Genomic DNA, 25,213 nt, shown 5'->3' on the forward strand with positions numbered 1-25,213 from the left:
AAACAAAGCCAGGAGATTAATCAGAATTTTTAAACAGTCTATTTAGTTTTTGTATCATTCTTGTTGGTTTTTCATGAAAAGGTGTTTCTGTGAAAGAATCACTTAATTGATAGAGTAAATTATTTCCCAGATTTCTAATTGTTTATAAAAATGCATAAAATAAAATAAAATAAAATAGATTTAAAACTGGGTTAAAGACAAGGTAAGGACAGACTCGAAGGCTGCACCTGGACGAGTACATAGACTGTAAGGAGCTGTTTGCTGTGCTCCAAGGGTCCCAGTCACCTAACCTGCCTGTGCCTTAGCCCGCATCTCTGCAAAGTATGGATGGTAACTACTCACACAGGTGTGTGCAGAGCAGTATCTGTTGTTACATGTATTTATTATTGGAGGATTCAGCACTCCATTTGGCATGTATTTATCAAATGTCTTCATAGAGCTTACATTTTAGTGAGAGAAATTTAAACAAGTGGGCTGTATCCTCAGTCAGAAATTGATAAATAATATAGATAAAAGCAAAGCAGAGAAGCGAGTCAGGGAGGCTGAGATAGGGATGTGGGAGCTGTCATTTAAAACAAAGTAGACAGGAAAGCCCTCACTGAGATGATGAACTTGAACAAGAAATTTGAGGAGAGGGAGTTGCCCATGAGGATACTGGGAGAGGGTGTTCCAGATGGAGGGAACAGTCAATGCAGAGTCCCTGGGTGTGTAACGGGCCATTGGAGTTCAAGAGTAAGGAGAGATCAAAAGCAATAGGAACCTGTGGGACAGCAGCAGAGGATAGGTCAAAGGGACTATGGGAGCCCAGGTCATGGGGCCAAGTTTTGGCCTCATTCTGAACTAGGCAAGAAGCTATTGAGGGGTTCTAAGCAGATGACTAGTGTTATCTGGCTTCCGTTTAACAGGACCTCTCTGGCATGGAGGCCACGGAAATAACCAAAGCCAGCAATGATGCTGACTTAGACCGAAGTGCGGGCTACAGAGATGGGGGAGAGGCTGGATTCTAGATCTCTTCTGAAAAGAAGGCTGACAAAATTGCTGAGGGACCAGACATGGGGAATGAGAGAAAGAGAAGAGTGAAGAATGACCACACAGTCTTCTGTCTAAGCAACCGGGCAGAGCCATCAATCACTGAGATGGCAGAAAGCATAGGTTTGTGGGGCAAGAGTTGGGAGTTGGCTTCGGCATGCAAGTTTGAGATGTCTACTGGTCCTGTAAGAAGAGATGTCTATAAGTTGCATCTCTCTCTCTCTGTCTCTGTCTAGAGTTTAGGAAAGAAATCCAGGCTGGGGAGACACATTTGAGAACTGTCTGTGCCTAGGTGGTATCTATGGACATGGGAATGGATGAGACTATTAAGAGAGTAATGTTCATGATAATGTCTGTTATAGGAAATATCCAAAGCTAGACTTTTTTTTTTTAAGGGAGATTAATAAAGTAGACTTAGTACAAAGAGATAAGGTTGATATTCTGTAACTACTCAGCTATTTCAGGAAAACCAAAACCCATGACACATGTGGACATGAAAAGAAAAACATGGTCTTAATGTCAGGTCTCTGCAAGCAGTTATTACCATGTGGTCTAAATTTGCCCAGGTTTGGTTGAGCTCCCGCAGCGTGCTCATGACAACACCAGAGACTTCTTCTTTCTTGTTCTGAATCAAAGCAAGTCCATTCTGCTCAATTTTCTCTACTTCTTTTTCTTTTGCTTTAATCAAATCTTCTAGATCCTGAGAGGTTAAAAACAGTCACTTTAAATTATTCTATTACGGAACTCTGCAGTCCACTGAAATTGAGCCATTACAGTCTCATATCCTCGCAATTTTTTATTGATACAAAAAATTTGTCATTTTCAGGAGAGCATTTTCACACAGCATTACTTGTTCCTACATTAAATTTTGAAAATAGTCCTTTTATTCCAAGATAAATTAGCATAACTTTTAAAAAGCAAAATTTGGTTACCTACTAGATAAAGACATAGCACCAGGTAAGTTTTTTTAAGGAGTCAGAAGGAAAGAAATATATGTGAAAAATAATAACATGATTTATGTTCTTAAAATCATATATCCTGGTGTTGGAAAAGTTACACAGTCCTAGGCTGACATGCAATAGAATGGAATTCTGGGCCCAGTCAGTTAAGCCTCCGACTTTGGCTCAGGTCATGATCTCACGGTTACGAGTTCCAGCCCCACGACGGGCTCTGTGCTGACAGCTCAGAGCCTGGAGCCTGCTTCGAATTCTGTGTCTCCCTCTCTGACACTCACCCACTTGTACTCTGTCTCTGTCTCTCAAAAATTAATAAACATTGAAAAAAAAAAGAACTAGATATGTAGGTATGTAGCCATGGAGGTTAAAGTGAAGAAAATTCTAAAATAATATATATGAAATATATATAATGAATATATGGAATGTCTTTTAAAGCTGTTAAAAACTTGGCTCACATAGGATAGTATTATTATAGTCAACTATTTGGTAATCAGCCATGAGTCAGTACCAATTTATTTATTTTTCTCTCCTTAATTATCATGAAGCTATTTTTTTCTTGATGTAGTAATTAGAAATTCATGCAGTTAGTAGCCTGAAGAGATCACTTTCGTTTTTAATATTGTTCTTTCATTTCCACTTCATAATTCTGTCAATATTTTGACAGCTTTGATAATTAACCAGGGAATGAATATAATGATTACTAGGGTTATAGGTCCTCTATGCAGTAGAGAAAACACCATTAATTTCACTATTTAAGGATTTCTCTCTCTACTTCTTTAAAAGATTAACCATAATGTCTGTAATAGGATTCTAAAATCTAACCATTGGAAATAAATTTATCCTTATTTACCCATAGATGTTAACTTTTTTTAGTGAGCAATATTAAATGAACGACCCATTGCTTCAAAACACATCCCTAAAATGCCCTGCACATTTATGTTGGCATAAAAGCAAAATCCAGGAAGGAAACAGGACTGAAATATATATTTTGTGCAAAATGAAAATGTGTTTTCCTTTCCTTTCAATAATAATTAAAAGATGATTCTGTTTCTGATCACTGACGAAAAAAGCCAAACCTAACATTTTTTTGCTATAATAAATCATTCTTAACTTGAGTTAATTCATAAGTATCATTTTTTATGTTGGTTTAAATGAATAAATCACCTCTGAAAGAGTGGGAAAGTATTCAAGATGTTCTAAACAAAATAAAGGTTGAATCCAGTCACCGATTTAAGTCTGCTGGCTTGAACATCACACTTTGGCCCAGAGGAACAATTTCTCAAAAATGACAATAAATTTTTATCAAGGTTTATGGTACTGCCAAATAGAACCTGCCGTTAAGCTGTGGTGATTTATACGTGATGCCCCAAAATAACTGCGTGGGTTACTTTCATTCTGTTCTTTGTTTCAAAAAAAAAATGACTAAATTTGAAATCACTAATTGGCATTGGTGTGAAGTTGTTTAAACCACATTTCAAGCTTTCCCTCCTGACACTGCCTTGTGTGACCTTCCGGGAGAGGCTCAAATTTGGGTCCGAAAAGGAGTAAAACTTGGCCAAAACTCCGCTTCATTTTCTGGTAGTAACATCTCTGTTAAATAGAAGGTACGGTCATGAAAAAAAAAGCAAAATGGAAAATGGCAGGCAAAAAGTACATTAATGAGATGAAAAAGAAAGAGGAGCTCTCTGCTCCTCCTCTGCCTGTGCTCTGTCTCTGTCTCTCTCAAAAATAAATAAACATTAAAAAAATTTTTTTTAAAGGGGTGCCTGGGTGGCTCAATCAGTTAAGCATCTGACTTCAGCTCAGGTCATGATCTTGCCATTCCCGAGTTAGAGCCCCACGTCAGGCTCTGTGCTGACAGCTCAGAGCCTGGAGCCTGTTTCAGATTCTGTGTCTATCTACTCTCTGTCCCTCCCCTGTTCATGCTCTGTCTCTGTCTGAAAAGTAAATAAATGTTAAAAAAAAAAAACTTAAAAAAAAAAAGTAGGAGAGAAAGAAGTAAAAAGGAAAAGCTAGGGGCACCTGGGTGGCTCAGTCACTTAAGCGCCCAACTTTCGTTCAAGTCATGATCTCATGGTTTATGAGTTCAAGCCCTGTGTCAGGCTCTATGCTGATAGCTCAGAGCCTGAAGCCTGCTTCGGATTCTGTGTCTCCCTCTCCCTCTGCCCCTCCCCAACTCATGCTCTTTCCCTCTGAAAAATAAATAAAAATTAAAGATGAATTTTTTTAAAAAGGAAAAGTTAACGCATTATTTCACTTCTAACAGGTAAGTTTATCACAATGACAGAACAAAGAAGCACTAATGTTGCTAATTATCTTTTCATTTTAATGGAAACACTCAGGAGCTTAAGAGGTCAGACTTCTCATCCCTCGAAGTAAAATTGTGAAATTCTGGATTTTTTGGCGCATTTTGATATACAAAAATTGATGGCCGAAATTAGAAACACTACTGGCCCCTGGAAACCCGGAAATGCTATGAGGCTAGGTGAGGCATAATTTTGGTCTTCAGTCTTTTATACACCCATCTTCTGATGAGAAGCATATTTTTAATTTCAGGGTATTTCTCTATATGTTGGTTCTGCCGTATTTATGCACGCTGGAAATTACAATCCATTAGCGCGTCAGCCCAGCACAAAGGTATCTGCTCTTCCGTTTCTAAATGGAAAAGCTTTGACTGAGAGTTTAAATAGATCTTTCTTTACATCTGCCCCCAGAAAAAATTGCCAGTTGGAAGGAAGATTGTTATGAAAGGCCTTTCTTTTCAGAGTCTACAATATAAAAACAAGATTTGGGGAAAGGTGCGTTCCTGTAGAGTTATTTTATAGTCGAGTCTTCGGCTGTTCTTGGGAAACACTACAGAGAACCATCACAGCTGCTCCGTGTATTAGAAATCACTGAATTATTTCAAAATTTTATTACAGCATTACCTGCAATAACTCACATTTCTTTTGCATAAACAAGAATAGCTGAGCAAGTATTAAGTGTTCCTAAGTCACTGGAAACCATTTAGAGCATGTTCACTCCACTTGCAGGAGAGACTCTCACCATTAAGGGTAGAATGAGCGGATGCTGCTGGAGCTTCCCAGAGGACGTGGGAGAAAGTAACGCTGTTGTCTGAGGAGCCCTCTGCTCCTTAGAGTTGAAAACAGAACTCAGTCAAGCCTCTAGCGCTAACGTCCATTTATGGGAAATACAGGGGATACAGAGGACATCTTAAAGGAAGTCCACAGGCTAATCCTGAACATGGGACCAGTCTACAGATTCTGCGACAAGTTAGTTTTATTAACAAATACTGAGGAGGCTTAAGAGATCTAATAACAAATGTAGCATGTGGACATTGTTGTATCCCTATGTGAATAAATTAACTGGAAAAAAAAGAGACGTTTTAAAGAAAATTGTAGAGACAGTGTTATGAGCTGAGCATTGAATAGCATTAAGGGATTATTGTCAAAGTTTTTGTGGTGATAAGGATGTTATGTTTATATATGAAAATGTCAACTTCTTAGAGATGTGTATTGTAGCATGCAGGAATAAAATGACATGATGTCTGGGATTCACTATAAAATATTTTAAAAAAGGAGTAATTCAGGAAAATATGTCAAAATGTTTAAGTATTAAATCTGATGAGCAGCCTGTGGGAGTTGGTAGCCCTGTGTCTACCTCAGAGCGTGTCTCAAGATTCTCATAATTTCAAATTATTTTAAATAGGTGAAAAACATAATAGTTAAAAAAAAACCTCATAAACTCACATAATCAGAGAAATTCATTACCAAATACAACTTTTTTCAGTATTTAACTCTCAGCTCCCAGGGCCAGAAAACTCCTTTGGCACCTGCCACGAAACTATGACAAATGCATGTCAGCCCCCCGGGCAACGTACCTGACAGTCTTTCATTGCGCTTTGAACTGAAGCCTGATCTCCAATTCGATGCTGTTGTTTTAGTTTGTTTTCCTGGGTTTCATACCAAGTTTTCAGACTTTGCACATTATTTTCATATTCTGACCAAGATTCCAATAAGCCTTCCAACAGCTGGATCTGAACACACATAATGAAATGAAGTTTGCAATTTTATTTTAAAATCAAATCACTGGCACTCAAGCCACCATTTCCTCCAATTACTCAAGCCACTACTCCCTCTAAATTAAGAGCTTTTAAGATACAGCTTATTGTATAGAGGATTAAAAAACAAATCTTATAAAGTATAAGCCGGTGACTAACTAGTATTAGTAATTAAGTAAAGTCAACTTGGAAAGGCAAAAGAAGTTAAGGGGCACCTTTAAAAAAGTAAAACAACGTACAATGGGTGAAGAGTAGAAGACGAATAAGAGAAAATCATGAACGAGAGTGAAGAATATTTAGCGCAATGGGGTTCAGTGGTGTCCCCCTCAGAAACGTTTGTGTGCTGTGTGAAGCTATACTGCTTGTGAAATGAGTTTTCTTTACAGACCATCCCTGGTCTTGGCATGTTGGACAGCAAGAGCCACGTGGCTTACCTTCTCAGTCACTAGGCCCTGCAGGATTTGCCAACTTTTATTCATGGCTCCAAGTTGCTCAGCAAAATCAGTCTTGTCACTGCGTTTACTTTCCACATCCTGACTGCTGATCTGTAGCACGGACTGATTCACAAAATCAACTGTCAACTGTTTACAGTTAATATCTATCTTAAAACCCTGAAAAGTGAAGGGAGGAAATAAAGAAACAAGGTTATGCACGTAAATGTCTTATATTTTATCAGGAATTGGAAAGCCTTAAACAACTTTAATCTTATCATTTCTGTGATTTAGTCCAAATGACACAATCTGCTTATAATTCTATAACTCGTTATTATCAGAAATTGAATATATACATATAACATGAACATACTGAATTTATAAAAGTATAAATTACTGACTTGAATATATAAATATTTATAAAATTTTGAATTTATTAATATATTGAATATAAATATATGTATACATTTTAGGTAGAGAATGTATGTAGAATTGGATCAATTGTCTAACCTCACTATAACATACTCATAAATTATAGCATTTATTTTTATTATTTTTTAAATGACACAAAATCTTATTCAAAATTATTCCTGGGGCACCTGGGTGGCTCAGTTGATTAACCAACCGACTCTTGATTTCTGCTCAGGTCATGATCTTGCAATTCATGGGTTCGAGCCCCGCATCGAGCTGTGCACTGACAGAGTGGAGCCTGCTTAGGATCCTCTGTCTCCCTCTCTCTCTGCCCTCCCCCTGCTGGCTTGCCCTCTCTGTCTCTCTCTGTCTCTGTCTCTCTCTCTCTCTCTCTCTCTCAGAATAAATAAACATTGAAAAAAAATTTTAAAAATTATTCCTAACACCGGACAGCTTTTCTATGTCTACAACTAGGGAGGCAGTTTTTTTTTACCCTTGTACCCTTATCTGGTCACTATGTATGAAACATCCACTCCAAACTCTGATATGCATAATTTGAGTTTTGAGTTCTTTTGAATGAACTAGTCCTAAAATATGAAAAGTTAAAAGAAAAAAAAATTCCACTACCTTGTATTTCTGAAGGTATTCATGAATTGCCTTGTAACCTATCGAATTTTTTATGTTCTCTTCATCCTTTTGAATAACATTTTCCATTAGAGAAATCCAGGTCGTCAGTTCAGAAATGGCATGGCGGGACGGCAGCTTATCCATCTGGAGCTGCCCACGTAAGAGACAGAACAAAGGCACAAGGGTTAAAATTCAAACCAACTTTCTGCCAACCCCAAAACCCTACGTTAATATTTATTGACGTGCCAAGAGAGATAACACTTCTTAATGACATTTTTGGATCTTAACCTTATTACAAGCTTGAAATTAAACATGAGGCAAACAATGAACAATAATAGGCATCTTATGTTCACTTGACATCCAATACTATAAACATTGTATAAACACTAACTAATTAATCAAAATACCAGCAAGAAGGAAATATTATTCTTATTTTATAGCTAGTTTTATGAGTTAAAAAAAAACCTAACTACAAAACATTCAACAGATGTATTTTATTAATTATCTTGTAAAAATTTCTGTGTATTATGACTCAGGAATGTTAAAGGAAGAAAGAAAAATACCACATTACAAACTATCATTTTCTAGATTTTTGGCACTCTAATATTTATTCCTAAGAGCATGGCCAATTTCCTTACTCTTTAACTAAAATATAGTTAGATTTATGAATCTTACTTAATCTAACATACGTTTTTGCAGTTACTTATTACAATGATTTGGAGGAACAAATCATTTACAATATTTATGAACTTCTGTGTGGTGCAGAAAGATATGGAGATGATTGCGAGATATTTCCTGCCCCTCCTGGAAATATATAGTTGTTGACTAGGAGGGATAAGACCCAAACATTAAACACAGCTATCATACCTGGTAGAGTGATGAATATCAAAGAGAGGTAAATATACATTGTCTGGGATCCAGGGAAGGGAGGTATATTTCCAGAGAAGGGAAGTACTTAAATTTATTGAATGCCAGTTGCTCTATTATGGGCGAGATTATAAGTCTTGAAAATACATTGTGATTGAATTCTTGTAACTATTCACTTTATGAGGGAAGTGGAGCAACCCACATTGTACAAAGAAAGTTTAAACAAGGCCAGATGAAGTTTCTACTACAACTACACACACACACACACACACACACACACACACACACACACACACAAGAAGTTGTCCTTGGAAGAAATGACATTTGTAGGTACAGCTTTGTAGAACAGCTCACCTTTAGTGTGCAGAACAATGGAAGAGAGAAAAGGCAAACTGTCCATGACAGAGCAGATCTCCATTTGAAAGCAAAGGCAGATTAGCACTCTTTCCATTGACTACTGCTTAAATCAATGGTTATGAATTAAACCTATGATTATGTCTATACCTGGTGGAGCTTTTCCTGTACAGTCGGAATATTTGTCAGCAGATCAGTCCACTGGCTGTCAATGTGTGACAGTTCTGAACGTAGGGAAGCCGTGTCCACTTTCTTTAATCGAAGAAGCTGATTTCCGATGCTCAGAACAGATGATTTCAGGGAAGATTTCGCATCCACTTCTTTGGAAAACTCCTAAAAGGAGCAGCAATGTTCAAATCAGGATTAAATAGTTAGACCTTTAATTTAAGAAAAGAGAACCATTTACTACATAAACAATTTTTCTATATGTCTTCAAGAGGAGTTATGCTAAGCACTCCAGAGGACCAAAAAAAAAAAAAAAAGAAAGTATACCATTGCCTCGAATGAAAGCCAACAATGAAGCCATTCCTTGAAAATTACTTTAATGAGGCAATGTTGAACCCTAGTATTTTGCATAATTATTGACCACACATAGTTAACATTGACAAATTCTCTTCAGCTTGTCTTACTAAGTATATAAAATTGAATCAAATGTTTTAGATTCTTAGGCTTACCAGGAAAGCATTTAGATGATCACGGACCATTTCCAGTTCTTGCGGGACTGTCACAGACTGTTGAGTCCAAAATTCTAGCCTGTCTTTTGCAGACTGTAACCAGTGAATAAGTTCTGCAGATTCGCTTTGATATCTGTAATTATATTAATGCATCTATCAAATAAACCTCTGATACCTCCTTTCTGCTAACCCATGTTATTCAGCAAGGCCAATTTTAAAACAAGAGATACAACAGGTCTGGGAGAATAATGCCCTGCATGGGACACTCTCAAATTCCCTTCAAATTTAAACATTAAGCAAGCTTCAGCTTTCCCATTTCTAAGCTGAATGCAAAAAAAAAAGTATGTATCTTTCTCCTACTCATTCACAATGAGAATATTTAGAAAATATTAGATGACTATTATTAAAAGTTCTTAGAAGTAAAGGTGGCATAGAAATAGAGTACTTCATGATGTAAAATCAACCCTCCACTTCTCCTGAATACTTCCCATTGCCCTTACTTTCTCGAACATACTTTCATTCTATGTCCCCTTCTAAGGTTTTCCTGTGAACACCCATGTGCAGCCAATAGGCAAGGGAGGATCAGAGCTCAAAGGTAAGGGGCACTGGGTACCTGCTTCCCTGCCCACTTCTACTTGCGTGTTTATACAATTGTCCAAGAATCTAAGGGAGGGAAGCCTTTGTTTTTGCCTTTATTTTTCAAATTACAAGATAAGTGTCTAGGGGGACCTTATCTTCTTTGAGCCCATACCCACTAGTGTTAGAAAGAGCCCGCAGTGCTAATCTAAAACTATGTGTAACAGCCATTGTATTACCTGGTCCAGTGTTTCAGTACTGTTTCCAATCTGTGAAGTTCCTTCGACACTTTGTTGGTATTATCCAACCACTGTTCTCCCAGTTGATTGAGCTGGCTTTCTAAATCTGAGCAGCTAATGGATATGAGCAGTCGTTTCCCATCATCTAACACCTGATATAATTTGGGCTGGTATTCATGAAGGCTGGATTTCAAATGCTAAAATTGATTGAAAATACCAGGTTAAAACTTTGAATGATGCATTTTTTTTCTCTTCAAGAATTATAGTTTCTCTGGTGCTCGTAATGTTCTGTTCCCTATTAGTCAGAATTCAACCGTTTGCACCCAAGAAACGTTGAGATGGCTCACCTATATTTAAGTATAGGTGTTCTTTTTTCTTTTTTTTTTCTGTAGTAACTTCAGGTACATTTAAAACTATCAAGCTGTAACACCAACACGCACCACAGAAAATGCTCAGTTGAATTTTCAAAAAGAGATGTCACATTAAATAAAGAAAAAAGAGGGCGCCTGGGTGGCTCAGTTGGTCACATGGCCGACTTCGGCTCAAGTCAGGATCTCACGGTTCGTGGGTTCGAGCACCCGCGTCGGGCTCTGTGCTGCCAGCTCAGAGCCTGGAGCCCGCTTCGAATTCTCTGTCTCCCTCTCTCTCTCTGCCCCTCCCCTGCTCACACTCAGCCTCTCTATCAAAGGTAAATAAACAGGAAAAAAAAAAAAAGAAAAAAGACCTTATGTTCCTATTATAAAACAAATACTTAAAATCTATCTGCTTTCAACAATGTTAATAGCTTGAAATAAAAGTAAAAGTACTTAATAAAATATTTGACTGCAAGTTTGTTTAGATTCAGTTAAAACCACAGGGAAGTTTCAAAAGGAAATGCGGCAACTTTTCACACTGAGATGCCATTGGACGCTGACCTGGTAGAGTGCTATCCGGTCGATGAGCCTCTCCTCGCTCTCCTCCACCAATCCCACACTTGGGATGCTACTTTCCACCACCTCCAGCTGTTTGCTGAGCGCCTGGTGGTCTTCATCCAGATGAGACCATGTCTAGAAACACAGTATCAGTCTGTAAGCTAAAAAAATTCTTATTATGGGGCACCCAGGTGGCTAATTCAGTTGAGTGTCCGACTTCAGTTCAGGTCATGATCTCGCGGTCCGTGAGTTCGAGCCCTGTGTCGGGCTCTGTGCTGACAGCTCAGAACCTGGAGCCTGCTTCGGATTCTGTGTCTCCCTCTCTCTCTGCCCCTTCCCCACTCATACTCTCTCTCTCTCTCTCTCTCTCTCTCTTAAAAATAAATAAACATTAAAAAAAATCCTCATTAAAGAACCACGATCTTCTTTTTGTGCAAAGTACGCATTCAACAGATTCACTTCAAAGTTATGTTGGAAGGGCGCCTGAGTGGCTCAAGTCGGTTAAGCACCCCACTCTTCATTTTGGCTCAGGTCACGATCTCATGGTTCACGAGTTCGAGTTCAAGCCCTGTGTCAGGCTCTGAGCTGATGCTTGGGATTCTCTCTCTTCCTCTCTCTTTGCCCCTCTTCTGCTCTCTCTTTCTCTCTCTCTCTCTCTCTCTCTCTCACTCAAAACAAATTAAAAAATAAAAAATACATAGTTAGTTGGAGATGTTTGTGTTTGGTTTGCTTTGGGAAGCAAAAGATGGCTTTGAAGCAAGTAATCAGATGGCGACCCTGAAAAGCATTGCAAACACGCTTGGGTGTCTATAACCAACCAGCAGTATGAGCGTGGGCAAGTTACTAAACTTCTCTGAACCTCAGAGAAGTTTAATTTATAACATGTATAACATTAAAAACATTTAATTTATAACATTAAACAAATGGGGATAATAACAACTATCTTGTCCATCGTGAGGATGAAATGATAATGTACATAGTGCATCTGGAACATATCAGGCATCTGATATGCGTGGTTTCATTCTTTACCACAGTAATGATGAGGGCATGATTTTAGCAAAAGGGCAGGGTGTGTTTACTTCATGTAGTAAAGCAAAGTAAATATGTTACATATTTACCACAAACATTTAATAAATATAAATATATAGCATAGACATTCTACTAAGAAGAAATCCCAAACCACTCGCTCCTAAATTCTCATTTTTATTTTATTTGAAACTGGAAAGTCTTCTTAAAACTCATGTGAAGTCTTTTTCAATAATGGATAGCAAAGATCGGCCACTCTTTAGTCTCACTGTCAAAACCCCAAATACCATCACGCCCTGTCCAAAGTCAGTATTCGATAAATCTAGCTGACTCACGGCATGGCACAGCCTTTTCCAAACATAAATAGGAAATACAAGGGAAACAAGACAGAACACAAGGCTGAGTCTGAGGGACTCCGAGAATTGGGAGTTCCAATTCTGAGGTGAATTGCACGAATAAATACATCTTCCATTAAGGGTATGCTTTGCAGTTGAGTCTGCTGTAGGAAAGATGTTACATCAGGAGTCTCACCTCTAGAATGTACTCCAACTCCACCCCCCTCTTGTGAGCCCGTTTCAGTACAGCTGAAGCCTGTGTCATCAGTTCTGTGTGGAACTGTGTTTCTTGTAGGACCGCAAAGTTGATTATCTTTCTGAAGAGTGTCTCCGTCAGGATCATATGAGATTCCAGGCCTTGAAAGTATTCCTGCAATTTGTCAGGTAGAAAGAGGTCAGGGACTCATTCATAGACCAGCTTACAATAAAAGCTGCTTCACATGTAAAAGCTGATGGAACTCAGGCAATATATGAGCATTATCTTCCCACCTCTGCAAGACCCTGCCTCACGTAGGCACTCATGGCTTCCCGCAGAGACGGGAACTCCAGTCTCTTAATTGGCCTCTCATCCCTCCCCTCAAGTGCACCGACATGTGATGTGCTGTAGATACTCTGTCCCCGCAAACAGAGCCCTTCGGATGGGACCAGCTGTTGATAAAACTCCTCTGCTCTCCAAATGCCTCATCCCTGTATACGATCTGGAAGACTCTCATTAACTCCACCACGCAAATTGGCCTCCCTTGTCCCTCAGACACATTGGCAACCAGTCTCCCCTCTTTGGCCTCTGTGTATATGCCATGCTTCCCAAGATGTCCTCACTTGACACATTCATGACTTTCCTTCCTTTATGGTTGGGCTTGAACTCTACTCTTCCGAATTCCCAGAGCATTTGTTGTGCTCCAATACTCACTGCCAAGCACAGCCTGACATGTAGGGATTGCTGTTACGCAGTTTTAAATTTCCCTTTTATTATACTTATACACGACAGAATGGTAGGCCTTGCACAGTCCTACAAATGTATTTTTAAATGTTAATTTTTTATGTGTAACAGGCCCCAGAGGAGGGAGACAGAGCTCATCCCATTTCCTGTTCCCTCCACTGTGGTTAGGGCTGAAGGGCTGGGAGTTGATAACAATATTTAGTGTGTGCTATATGCTAAAACTCTACCAACGCTTTACTGACCAACTCAGTTAACCTTGTAACAATTCTATGAGGTAGGTAGTTTTAGTTCCCATTTTGTGGGTGAGGACCCTGAACCACCCAGTCTGTATAGAACATGTTCACTACAGAGCTCTCCCTCAGAAAATGTCTGGACAACAGAAGCCAGTATCTTCATTTTTCACTGACAACTATTAAATCATAGACTCTTCAAGTGGGAAGAGAACTTGGAGGTCATTTAGCCCAACATGCACCAAAAACTGATATTCCTTTTACAAACCAATCTCCTGCTAATGGCCTTGGATGGTCTTCCCATGGCCAGGAGAGTTAGCTGTTCCATGCAACCAAATCCTTCTAGAGTTCTTTACCTATTGAGCCTACGTCTCTGTTATTTACGCTCATTGATCCTAGCTTCCTTTCTGGAATAACTCAGCATGATACTTTATTGCTGTTGTCAAAGATTTGAGGAAAACCAGCTGTGAACTTTAAAGCAATGTTTTCAAAGCCAAATGATAAGGCTTTAATAAATCACAAAGTTTTGGACAAAACTCCCTGGGAAAAATAGCAAGAAGTGCAATTCCCCCTCCCCCCCAAAATTTACCTTTAAAAGACACCACATGTTAAGAGCTACATGTTAACTAGCATAATGTTAACTATCTATAATCCAACGGGATTTTCAAAGTTTCCATGCATATGACATTCCTACAGTCTGAGAGTTTGGGTTTCTAGACTGGCAAACTCTTCTTTCTATAATCATTTTAATAATGCAAGAGTTATTTGTTGTGTGCACATTAAACAGGCATTCCTTTATTAAGGAGTAGTGTCTAACCTGAGCTTGGCCATGGAACATGGCAATCTCAGGCCCCCCCAGGTTTGATCATGTAGTAAGAGGACTCACTGTCCCCAAGAATAAACTCTGGAGGCCTACAGCAACCAGAGGAGCAGGTACTTAAGGGCCAGAGGAACTGAGTGATACACGTAAGAGACAGAAACCCCATCCCACAGCCGAGTGGGCAGCTCTGCATTCCCAGGCATAGAGCGGAGCCTTTGTCCAGGGCAACAGAGGACAGAGAAAACACCTAGGACTAGAGGAATAAATGGGCATAAAAGACACAGAGGACAAAAGCAGAATTAAGAAGGAAGCTGGGCACTTCGAAGAAAGTCCCCAAGTTTCCCACCGGTTGTAATTTATGATAGGAGAAAGCCTGGCTAATACTAGTGAGGAAGTGATAATTAAAATTACTAGGAACGTTGGTATTCTTTTTAACTCACAAAATTATAGAAACCTACCCTCTATAATTTTGCTGGGCTACTGAATGCCCATGGGTTTGAACATACATTTGTTGCTTAATTTTAAAGAGTAATTTATGCAAGGAGGAACTCATAAAAGATTGATAATAACAGGTTTTACTATTTTACTATATATGTGTGTGTGTGTGTGTGTGTGTGTGTGTGTGTGTGTGTGTGTGTGTGTGTATATGTGTATATATATGTGTTATATATATATATATACATATATATATAACAGTGATTGAGAACATGCTTTTGCAACTATATACCCCCCAGGTCACCCCCTCCTCCCCCCCCCCCACTCTCTCTCTCTCTGTCCCTTTTTACCTTATGTTTGTCAAGCAGTTGTTGAATTTCCTCCTTGGAAGACACAATGATTTTCTGGTCACCCGCCATCTTCTCCTGTCCAGTCTCCAGCAGGTCAGCCAGATCTTGCAGGGCCCTTTCGTACTGACTCTTGAGGGCAAGATTCTGGTTCAGACTACTCCGCCAGGAGCCAATGGTCATCATCAGTTCATCATACATGTCCTATGAAACAGAGACCGTGATACTCACTCTCAGGTCATGTGCTGGCCCTTCTCTGAAAAGCATATTCCCTCCCAAGACCACAACCCAACCAAAAATACTCCTTCAGGTATCTGATTGATGGTGATGCTCTGTATGAAAGGCTCTGCCTGCCTTTCTCATGAGCCTCTTCGAAAGCTTCCTTCAAAAGGAGGTAGATTCGACAGCTCTCTTCTCAGGATGTCAAGAGTTTATGGTGCGACATGGGGTTGAAATGTTGAAAAGTTGTTTGTGTGGCTGAGGGACATGTAAACGTAATTCTAATTTTTTATAATGTTCTTAACATTTACATAGTGTTAGAGTCATTGACTGTAGCATCTTTCATATTTTGTCTGCTACAGAATAATCAGATTTTGGACTATTCCCTAAATAAAGAGCTAGGGAAACAGAGGAGGTTAATGTGAGCAGAAGGACTTTAGGACTTAAAAAGGCAATGTTTTTGCCAAATGTGGTGGAGTAAATAAATAACTATTTAAACTGGAAAGACATTTTAGGAGATGATGATACACCAAACACAAAATTTATTGGAACCATATGGACCCGATTAACGTATCATATTAAGGTTTCGCGGGCCAAAATGGTTCAATCTGGAAAAGTTCAACTTTAATGCCTATTTACAACTATGACGTTTGACTCTTACACCTGACATTTAAGCACTGTTGGAAAACCGTCTAAGTGCAAAGTGGGGGCTGTGGGCTAGTGACATTATGAAATGTGAGATAATGGAATGAAGACAGTTAAAAATGTTCTTTTTAAAATAAGAGCTATTTTATTTTCAAAAAAGGAAGAACTTGTGACCCTGTGCTGGAGTTAATGCTATTAATCCCCAACAGCTCTGTAACAAGCATGCGGAGAAAAGTTAACATGTGTGTATCACTTTTTCTTAATGTAATTTAACTCTGTTGCCCATCAAATGCTCAAGTTTGCTGGTCTAATATCCCAGGTTCTCCCGACCACCCCCCGGGGGCCGGATTTTTGCCTAATCTAAGAAAGCCAATTAAGCCCAAATCATTTCCTATTCCAGGAGGAAGCTGGGAACTCTGCTGAGATCTCAACTACATTCTAGTTTAATTTTTTTGTTGTTGTTCTGGAATTGAAACGCTGTCTTTCTCCCATCCAAACATGTATGAAAGATTAACTATAGTTTTGAACACCTGAGAAAAATTACTTTCTAAAAAGTCTTAGTTTGAGCATTTTTTGCTTTTAAAACAGTTTTCTCAGGTAGACTATAATACAGGGTAAATATCCCTCTTTTAACTTTTCTAGGTAGGATTTATAATTCTTATATTTTCTAGAGTAGAAAATAATATGCCACAACTACCCTATACCACAATGCTTAGCCATTGGAATAATAATAAAGCAAATATCAGAAAAAGAATCTTGGAAGTATGAGAATACAATTTATTTCATTGCATTAAATATGGTGAAAGTTGCAGAAAATTTTCTATTTTCTGAAACTTTCACCATATTTAGGACAAAGATTAGGAATGAAATGACATGAATTTTATGGAGAGAAACCAAGAAAATAAGCAAAATAATTTTTTTCTTGATGTCCAGTTAGGATGTATCATCGAAGCTGAATGCTATTAGTAGAAAACCATACCTGAAGTTTGGACAGTTCCTGCATGGAAGGCTGCTCAATCTGCAACTTGTCACCACGCTTTTTTAATTCAATGATTTCTGCATCCAATTCCTTTAGCCCATCTTCAGCCTGTTGTATTGCCTATGTAAGATTTATGAGATTTCATTAGAACTCCCACAACTCCCCACGCACAATGTGATTATTATATCTATCTGTTCTTGCCTTCACATCAAACTTTTTCAATGCCTACAAAAAGACTCCTTTCAATACAGCATAAAACCATGACCATCTAGTATACAGAAAAGAGAAGGAGGCCCTTTGTTACACCACAGTCAGCTGACTTACAGGTAAGGAGGCAGGAGGGACTTTGTGTGGAGGGTTGGGAGAACAATGGCTTTCTTAAACAAATAACGGAATTTGTGAACAGCAACACCTAAAAGAGAAGCATGCCTTAGGACATGGTTAGCAAAGGTGTTTGCCCAAGATTTTCTAGGGGAACAGGTTCTGGTCTCCTGAAATGCAGTTTAAGCATCCTTGGAGAGAGAGTCAGCAAGGCAAGAGGCCAATATGTCAGTGTGGTCAGGAAAAGCTTACTCTCTGCTTAGTGGAAAAGCAAGCAATTGACAGCTATTACAGTGGCCCCTGGTGCTAAGCCTTCTCTTCCCAGTGTGAGGTCTGTAGAAGTGGAACACGCTCTCACCCAGGCCTTCAAGGAGCTTACAGTCTGGTTAGGAAGCCAGAGTAAACAGAGCAAAACAAAACAAGGGTGAATCCAATCAGGTACTCAACTCGCGGTAACTCATCCCTGTTAGAGGAGTTTGGAGAAGGGAGACAGCACTGGATCCTGGAGCAGGCTAAGTAGACTTTTGCAAGAAACACAACGTCAGTTGCCCTGAAGGATGAAAAGAACATGGACTCCAGATGGCAGATGAAACATACGTATCTTGCTTTCTCTTTCCTGAATCCCCTCTACAAACAGCAAATATTTTGTTTACCCGCCTCCCCCCACCCACTCAAATCTACAAGGATAAAGAAACAGGAAAGAAGACAGTACCAGCAAAATTTTGAAAGCTGGAATTCAGGATACATGATAATTGACTTAAGAAATCTGAGAAAGTGTGGGGCGCCTGGGTGGCTCAGTCGGTTAAGTGTTGGACTTTGGCTCAGGTCATGACCTCATGGTTCGTGGGTTCGAGCCCCGCGTCGGGCTCTGTGCTGACAGCTTGGAGCCTGAAGCCAGCTTCTGATTCTGTGCCTCCCTCTCATCTATCTCTCTCTGCCCCTCCCCCTGCTCACACTCTGTATCTCTCTCTCTCAAAAGGAAATAAACATTAATTTTTTTTTTTTAAAGCAAGAAATCTGAGAAAGACGAATCCTAAACTCACAGGAGATCTACATTACCAGGCTTACAGCAACAGGAGTCTCTAGAACTCCGGGTGGGTAGGATGGGGAGCCAAAGAGGGCTGGTAAAAAAGCTGCTTAAAGAGCAATTATGTTCCCAGAGCCCCTTTCTCAATCCACACTGCCCTTTCCTTCCCGGAGAAAGATAGGGAGTTCATTTTCTAGAGAAGGTGGAACAGATAGTCTCTGGAATGAGGGGGAACCAGTTGCAGATTTGAGTACTTGATGGAAAACAGAGAGATACATGACTGAATGCCCACAGAAAGCTACATGGGGAGCCCTGGCATCTTCTAGAGTACTGCAGCCTGGATTTTCCGATAAATAGCCCACACAATTCAGTAATTCTCAAAACTGTCAAGCCACATCCATACACAAAGTTCTCTGTCAGCTGTTTAGTTCTCCATCCTAAATGTGAAGAGACAACAAAGATTTCCATAATCTCAGAAGCCTCTAACACAAAAGATGGAGACTAAAGCAAACAAACAAATAAAAGCAGGCTGGAGGGAGACAGACCATACAGGAAAAATAAAACTTGAGCCAAAAAATCATAATCTATCCAGAGAGGCTACAAAAGATAATGTATCTATTAGAAAAAGAACAGAATAAAGGATTGTTCAGAGACCAAAATGAGCTCAGGGAAAATTAAACACATGAGAGCAGAAATACAAAACTCCCATAGAAAAGTATAGAGTTGAAATCTAGGAAGTCTTCCAAAATATAGAGCAAAATATCTCTTAACAACAACAACAAAAAAATTAAAAGACTGGACCAGAATATCCAACATCTGCATAAAAAGAGTTTCAGAAAGGGAGACAGATCAAATGGAGAAATAAAAAATATTAAATCAATCATTAGACAACTTTCCAGACGGAAAGAGGAAAGCTGTTAAATCCAAACAGCCTACGGAATGCCCAGCCCAGTGGATAAAACAGACCCTTTCCCAGGAGTGCCACTGTGACATCTTTGGGAATCAGAACAATTTTAGGTTCCTCAAGCCAACACCAGAAGCTAGAAAACAATGAGGCAAAAGCCTCAAGACTCTATAGAAAACTGATTTCCAAGCAAGAATTTTATAGTGAGCCAAGCTATCAGTAAAGTGTGAACATAGTATAATAACATTTTCAGATATGCAAACTATCAAACAATGCATCCAGTATGCATCCTTTCTTAGTAAGGATATGTACTAACAAAACAAGGAAGCCATACAATAAAGACAGACTTGAGACTCAGAAAAGAAAAGATCCAACAGAGGGAGAAGTGACGGAAATTCTCAGAATAATGGTAAAGGGAGGTCCCTGGAAGTCAGGCTTATGGGGACATGTCTGTTCAAGGTCAGAATGACATGGCTCAAAAGATGAATATACCGAGAGGTGTCACTCTCATGCCTCCTGCTATTATTACCTTTTTAACCGAGGGTAGGATGGAATTAGCACATTTTCCCCCTTATTCAGCTTTCCCCTTATTCAAAAAAATGGTATAGTTATTTATTTTTATCTGTGGAATTCACTTTAGTGATATTGGTCAATAATTAGTAAAAAAATGTTACTTGTGATCATACATGTCCTATATTTCACATTAGAAATTCAAGGAAAATTGGGGCGCCTGGGTGGCTCAGTCAGTTGAGCGACCGACTTTGCCTCAGGTCATGATCTCACAGTTTGTGAGTTTGAGCCCCACGTTGGGGTCTGTGCTGACTGCTCAGAACTTGGAACCTGCTTCAGATTCTGTGTCTCCCTCTCTCTCTGCTCCTCCCCTGCTTGCGCTCTGTCTCTCTTTTTCTCAAAAATAAAATAAACATTAAAAAAAAAAGAAATTCGAGGAAAACCATCACTATAGTTGCTGAAATCTTTTTTTTTTTTTTGGAATCAGGTATGTTAAAAGCCAAAAAATTTTAAAAAAGTATAAATTTTAAAAAGTTCCTTTTAGGTAGAAGATAGGACACAGAAGAATGCTCTTTAATTTGGGGAAAATGAGGGATTTAAAAACAACAGATGAAATTATGATCGAGAAAAATGGACATTCACATATAGTTTTGCAAATTATCTCCCATGGATGGACAGATAGATCTAGCTTTCTATCTAGAGAAATATTTCAGGGGATCTGTATCACGGATAATTCTCTGTAGTCTACTCATAGAACCCTTAGAGGTCTACTGAAATTAGGTTAAGAAATTCCATTAAAACACACACTTTTCAAATTATTTAGCTTATGAAATGGGAGATACTATATAACATCCTTTCCATTTCTTTTCTCCTCCTTGTTTTCAGTGACATCACACTAGTTAGAATTCTCCTTCCTTCTCATCAGTAAAGCTCAGTGAAGCCTCTTGAGGTGTATCTTGCTTCCTGACCTGGCAATGTCCTGTCCACCATCCAGGAGCAGGATCTGGCCTTGACATTCACTTTCACCTTCAAACATCCCCAGTGACTCTCCACTGCCAGTGGTCTCCAGGGTGAGCGCAAGTACCCAAAAAAGTGTATGAGATGATTTGTGAGGGTGAAACGCTATGTCTTTCATTTATATTCAACCATATTCTTTCGAATTTTCATTTTTGTGTATACTTTCTAACACAGTACCTGCTTATAACTCATAAATAAGTAAACACACAAATACTTGTGGTGTGTGCTGATCTTTTTAACTAATGAGATACGCAATCAATAAAGTTCAGAGAAAAGTGAAGAAAGTCCAAATATTCTGACATGCTAAAGAATCTACAAGCTGCCACAAATGTACTCATCCAAACTTATTTCCCCTCTGTTGTTTTCATTCATCATAAAGTCAGCTAAATAGGATTCCTTGCTTTTCTCCAGAAGCGCTCTGAATTGTCTAACATTTATTCCTTTGTTCTTGCTGTCGTCTTTACTTGGACATCTTTCTTCCCAGTCTCTGTGTGCCCAAACTTCTCAGTCTGGTTCAAATTTTCCTTTACAAAATTCCCCCGATCCTACCCTGCTGGAGGCAATCTACCCTTCTTCTGAATGTCCATTAGTGCTTCATTGGAATCGCCCCAGGACAGTTTGACTTTCTGTCCTAGGTCTTTGAGGCTCATGTCTAATCTCAGTGTTAGGTGGCAAACTTCTTCGGGTCAGCATCTGTCACTGACACCTCTAGCCATCTCCTATTCCCTAGTTCCATACAGAAGCGAGGGACAGATCCACGGAACCTGGCCAGTCACTCAAACCCAGCACTTAAAGACAAAATGTATGACCAACAAAAATGCTGTAATGAGCCATTAATCTTTCACAGAATATTTGAAATGTCTTAGTAAATCAGATTTACTCTCTGCATTCACTCTTCCTGTGTAAGTACCTCAATTTGCTCTGCCACGGGCTGTTCAAACACATTTGCCAGTTTCTGCAGAATGATGTATTTGCTGTCGGCCAGTGATGTACACAGCACCTTCAGATCATTCTAAAGAGGAAAGTAAATAGGGAGAATTAACACGTCTAATAGGGAATCCGAAACAGTTGTAAATATTACACGCATTCTTAGAAATAACATACAGGTGTAGGAATTTAATGCCCAAAAGAAACAATACTGTCCTGTGGGAAGGAAAAAGAACTGGTGACAATTTATCTTAAAGTGTTAAATGGGCTTTTAAAGAATTTACCGTTTCCAACACAACACAAATGGAAATTGGGTATGCAAATAAAAGGCAATACTAGTCACCCTAATCTTCTTGACATGTTTGAAATAAAGGTGCACATTTAAACACTGTAGTGGAAATATCACACTAAAGACTTCTATTTACTAAAACCGCCTATAGGTGTTACCCTTATTTGGGAAAAAATGTGATTCTTAAGAATACTATAATTCCTTTTTCCCCCTCTCCCCTCATTCACTCTCTCACTTCCTTTTTTCTCCTATTTTCAGAGAATTTTCACAAAGCCACCCAGAAATGTAGAAAATAAATCTTATCCACGATGACCAAAGACAACACAAAAAGACCTTAGCAAAGGCTTTTGTTCATAAAGATTACTCACTTGAAAGTCCAAATATATTTATGTTGTGTTATAGTTATACGAAAAGAAAGATAACGATCACAGTTTTGGTGCTCAGTTCTACAGGGAATAATGAATTGGAACAAACTTGGAATGATACAATTTCTAGTTTTTCTCCCTGAAATGTCAGCAAATAAGCTTCTGTTTCTTATTGGTCAGCAAACATATATGATGGGCTGGCTGTTTGGCAGAGGATGAGGTCAGACTCATCACGTCCCCTTCACTGGGAGCTGACGATACATATACGAGGACACATCATCAAGATGCAACAATCTGACCATCTACAAGGAGAAGGATAATCACATCAAGAAAGAAAAAACATCTTTCAGGATGTGTGCCAGCCTTGTAACACAAAATTCAAGGCTAGAAAACAAAACAGTGAGTGAATTATGCAGTAAAATTTTAAAAAAGAAAAAAGAAAAAAAAATTACACTGAACATGAACATTGGAAAAAAGCATTAGATCCTAACAGGGAATAATTGTCACTCACCAAAACCCAAACCAGTCTGCAAACCTAGTTGTGGATTCACTAAGAGACTGTTATAACAGCCCCGAAAAAATGATGCCAGAAACAAGGTTTCTGCTTATGAATTATAGCATTGTTTGTATTATTTAACTGTGCTCAGGGGGAGGCCATGTGGGCCATTAGAACGATGACATATTTATCTGTTTGTATGCCTAGGAAAAGATGTTTTCCATTCATTTGAATAGATTCAAAAGAAAAAGTCTTTACTAGCTACATATACTTAGAACATTAACGCAGTTCTTCTAAATGAGTAGATAAATGTAAATAATACATCATGAGTTAGAAATGAAGATTGTGGGGGCACCTGCTGGTTCAGTTGGAAGACCATGTGACTTGATCTCAGAATCGTGAGTTTGAATCCCACATTGGGTATGGAGAGTACCCAAATAAATACTTAAAAAAAAGAAAGAAACGAAGATTGTGGATATATTTCCTGTACATCATGTTTACACATTTAATAGCATATTTTCTGCCTTAATTTTATTCTACTCAAGGTAATGGAAAACTGAGTTCACATTTCTGGAGGCCTCACTTGACTGGAGCCAGTCAAGAAGACAGTAAGGCAGATAATATGACTGATTTAAAAACTACTAAATAAAAGACTTTAGGAGGTATTAATAACCATATGGATGCTGACATTTTCTTAAAAATGAAAATCCAAAGACTGTAACCATTTTTTGTTACTACACGTGGAACACAGCAGGACAGTTAAGGTAGGTCTACACTGCACACATATCAGACATCGCAAGCTTTATTGTACAGTCATTGGCATTGCTTGTAGGACATAAAGAGGCAGGACTCTTGCTTTTTGACAAACAGGTATACAGAAGGTTCGAGTTTTATGTGCTGCCTCACCCATTTAATAAAGAATTCTTTCATTTTTTCAGTTTTTAAATAACTTAAAATACTCAATTATAAAAATGTCCACTAAATTTATTTGGGGTTAAGTCTATAGGCAAAAACTTTTTTTAACAGAACAGTTGATAACTGACTTGTTGTGATTCCATGGACATAAGATGCATTTACATTACATCAACACGTACTTCCAGATTGTCCGTGAGTATAGGATAATGTTCACATTCTGGCAAAAGCTAACACTCAAAAGTTAAATGCAAAACAAAGGCATATCATTCCATTAACTTCTGAGCACTGACAATATACCAGGTGCTTGGTGCAAAGTAAAACACAATGGTTTGTGACTTGACCTTTAATTACACTAGCCCTGGAACTATTTCTTTCCATTAAACTGGAACACAAACATTTTGAAATGTCAGTTGTTGTTCATGAGCTGGCCACCAACAAGTAGAAACTTGTTGGCAGGAGAAAAATAGAGAACATGATTTAAAGAGAATTTCATGATTACATGTTCTCCTCTTGGTTCTCTACGGAAAATCAGTTCCAGAGTGTTCATGCTTAGTTCATATTTTACTTTGACTGGCTATAATTACCAATAAAAATTTTAAAGTACTAAACACACTATCATAGCAAATGTAATTTGAAAAGGGAAATATGCTTCCGAGTGATACACACATTTGTACTTTCAAACCCCCTCGCTCGTGGCTGATAGACCAGAATGCTGTTGAAACTCGGCCTATTATTTTGGGCAAGGTGAATTTTAGAGTAATGAAACAAGATTCCATAAGTTGCCCAACAATTTTGCTGATTTTAGACAGATGGAGTATACCTGAACATGCAATCAGATCTCACATCCAAAACAAAATACCCAAATAATTACCCCCAACTTTTCTGATTCCAAGTGGAATACGCTTTCCTCTCTATGTACTACGCAACATAACCTACACACATATCTAGTCCAGGCCATTCCTCTAAGCCACAGACTTGATAGCCAAATGTGTACTGTGATTCTTCACCTGAGTATATTAATTCTATAGCCCATCTATGTCCAGCCAGTGACGCAGCCTTGCCCATTGGTCTATGGCACTGCTATCCACCAGACCTGCCAACCTGAGCCTCTCAGTGCCCTTTTTTCACATGCTCCATATCTAAACCACACACAAATGCACCCTTATTGATTCTGCCTTCAAAATATATCTTGAATAGGAATACTATTCTCCATATCCCCTGTTGGCACTCTAACAATATAAAACATAAAAATATTCTTTGAGTCAACTCTTGGCTCTAGTTTTAATTTTTTTAATGTTTATTTACTTCTGAGAGAAACACAAAGAGAGAGA

At 38.7% G+C, this 25,213-nt stretch overlaps 1 protein-coding gene across 22 annotated transcripts in view; it reads right to left on the reverse strand.

Moving 5' to 3' along the window:
- Positions 1-25,213, reverse strand: part of SYNE1 (spectrin repeat containing nuclear envelope protein 1) — a 475,092-nt gene that overhangs the window by 99,340 nt on the left and 350,539 nt on the right. For all 22 annotated transcript variants that reach the window (XM_045058235.1, XM_045058234.1, XM_045058221.1 and 19 more), the window contains 12 exons: positions 21,801-21,902; positions 17,112-17,231; positions 15,272-15,472; positions 12,693-12,866; positions 11,139-11,270; positions 10,225-10,421; positions 9,410-9,542; positions 8,886-9,068; positions 7,515-7,664; positions 6,480-6,656; positions 5,866-6,021; positions 1,574-1,729 (listed from right to left, as the gene is read on the reverse strand). In XM_045058235.1, coding sequence (XP_044914170.1) covers positions 1,574-1,729; positions 5,866-6,021; positions 6,480-6,656; positions 7,515-7,664; positions 8,886-9,068; positions 9,410-9,542; positions 10,225-10,421; positions 11,139-11,270; positions 12,693-12,866; positions 15,272-15,472; positions 17,112-17,231; positions 21,801-21,902 — 1,881 coding nt within the window. The remainder of the gene's footprint in view (positions 1-1,573; positions 1,730-5,865; positions 6,022-6,479; positions 6,657-7,514; positions 7,665-8,885; positions 9,069-9,409; positions 9,543-10,224; positions 10,422-11,138; positions 11,271-12,692; positions 12,867-15,271; positions 15,473-17,111; positions 17,232-21,800; positions 21,903-25,213) is intronic.

Source organism: Felis catus, chromosome B2, assembly GCF_018350175.1.
Source record: "Felis catus isolate Fca126 chromosome B2, F.catus_Fca126_mat1.0, whole genome shotgun sequence".
NCBI lineage: Eukaryota > Metazoa > Chordata > Mammalia > Carnivora > Felidae > Felis > Felis catus.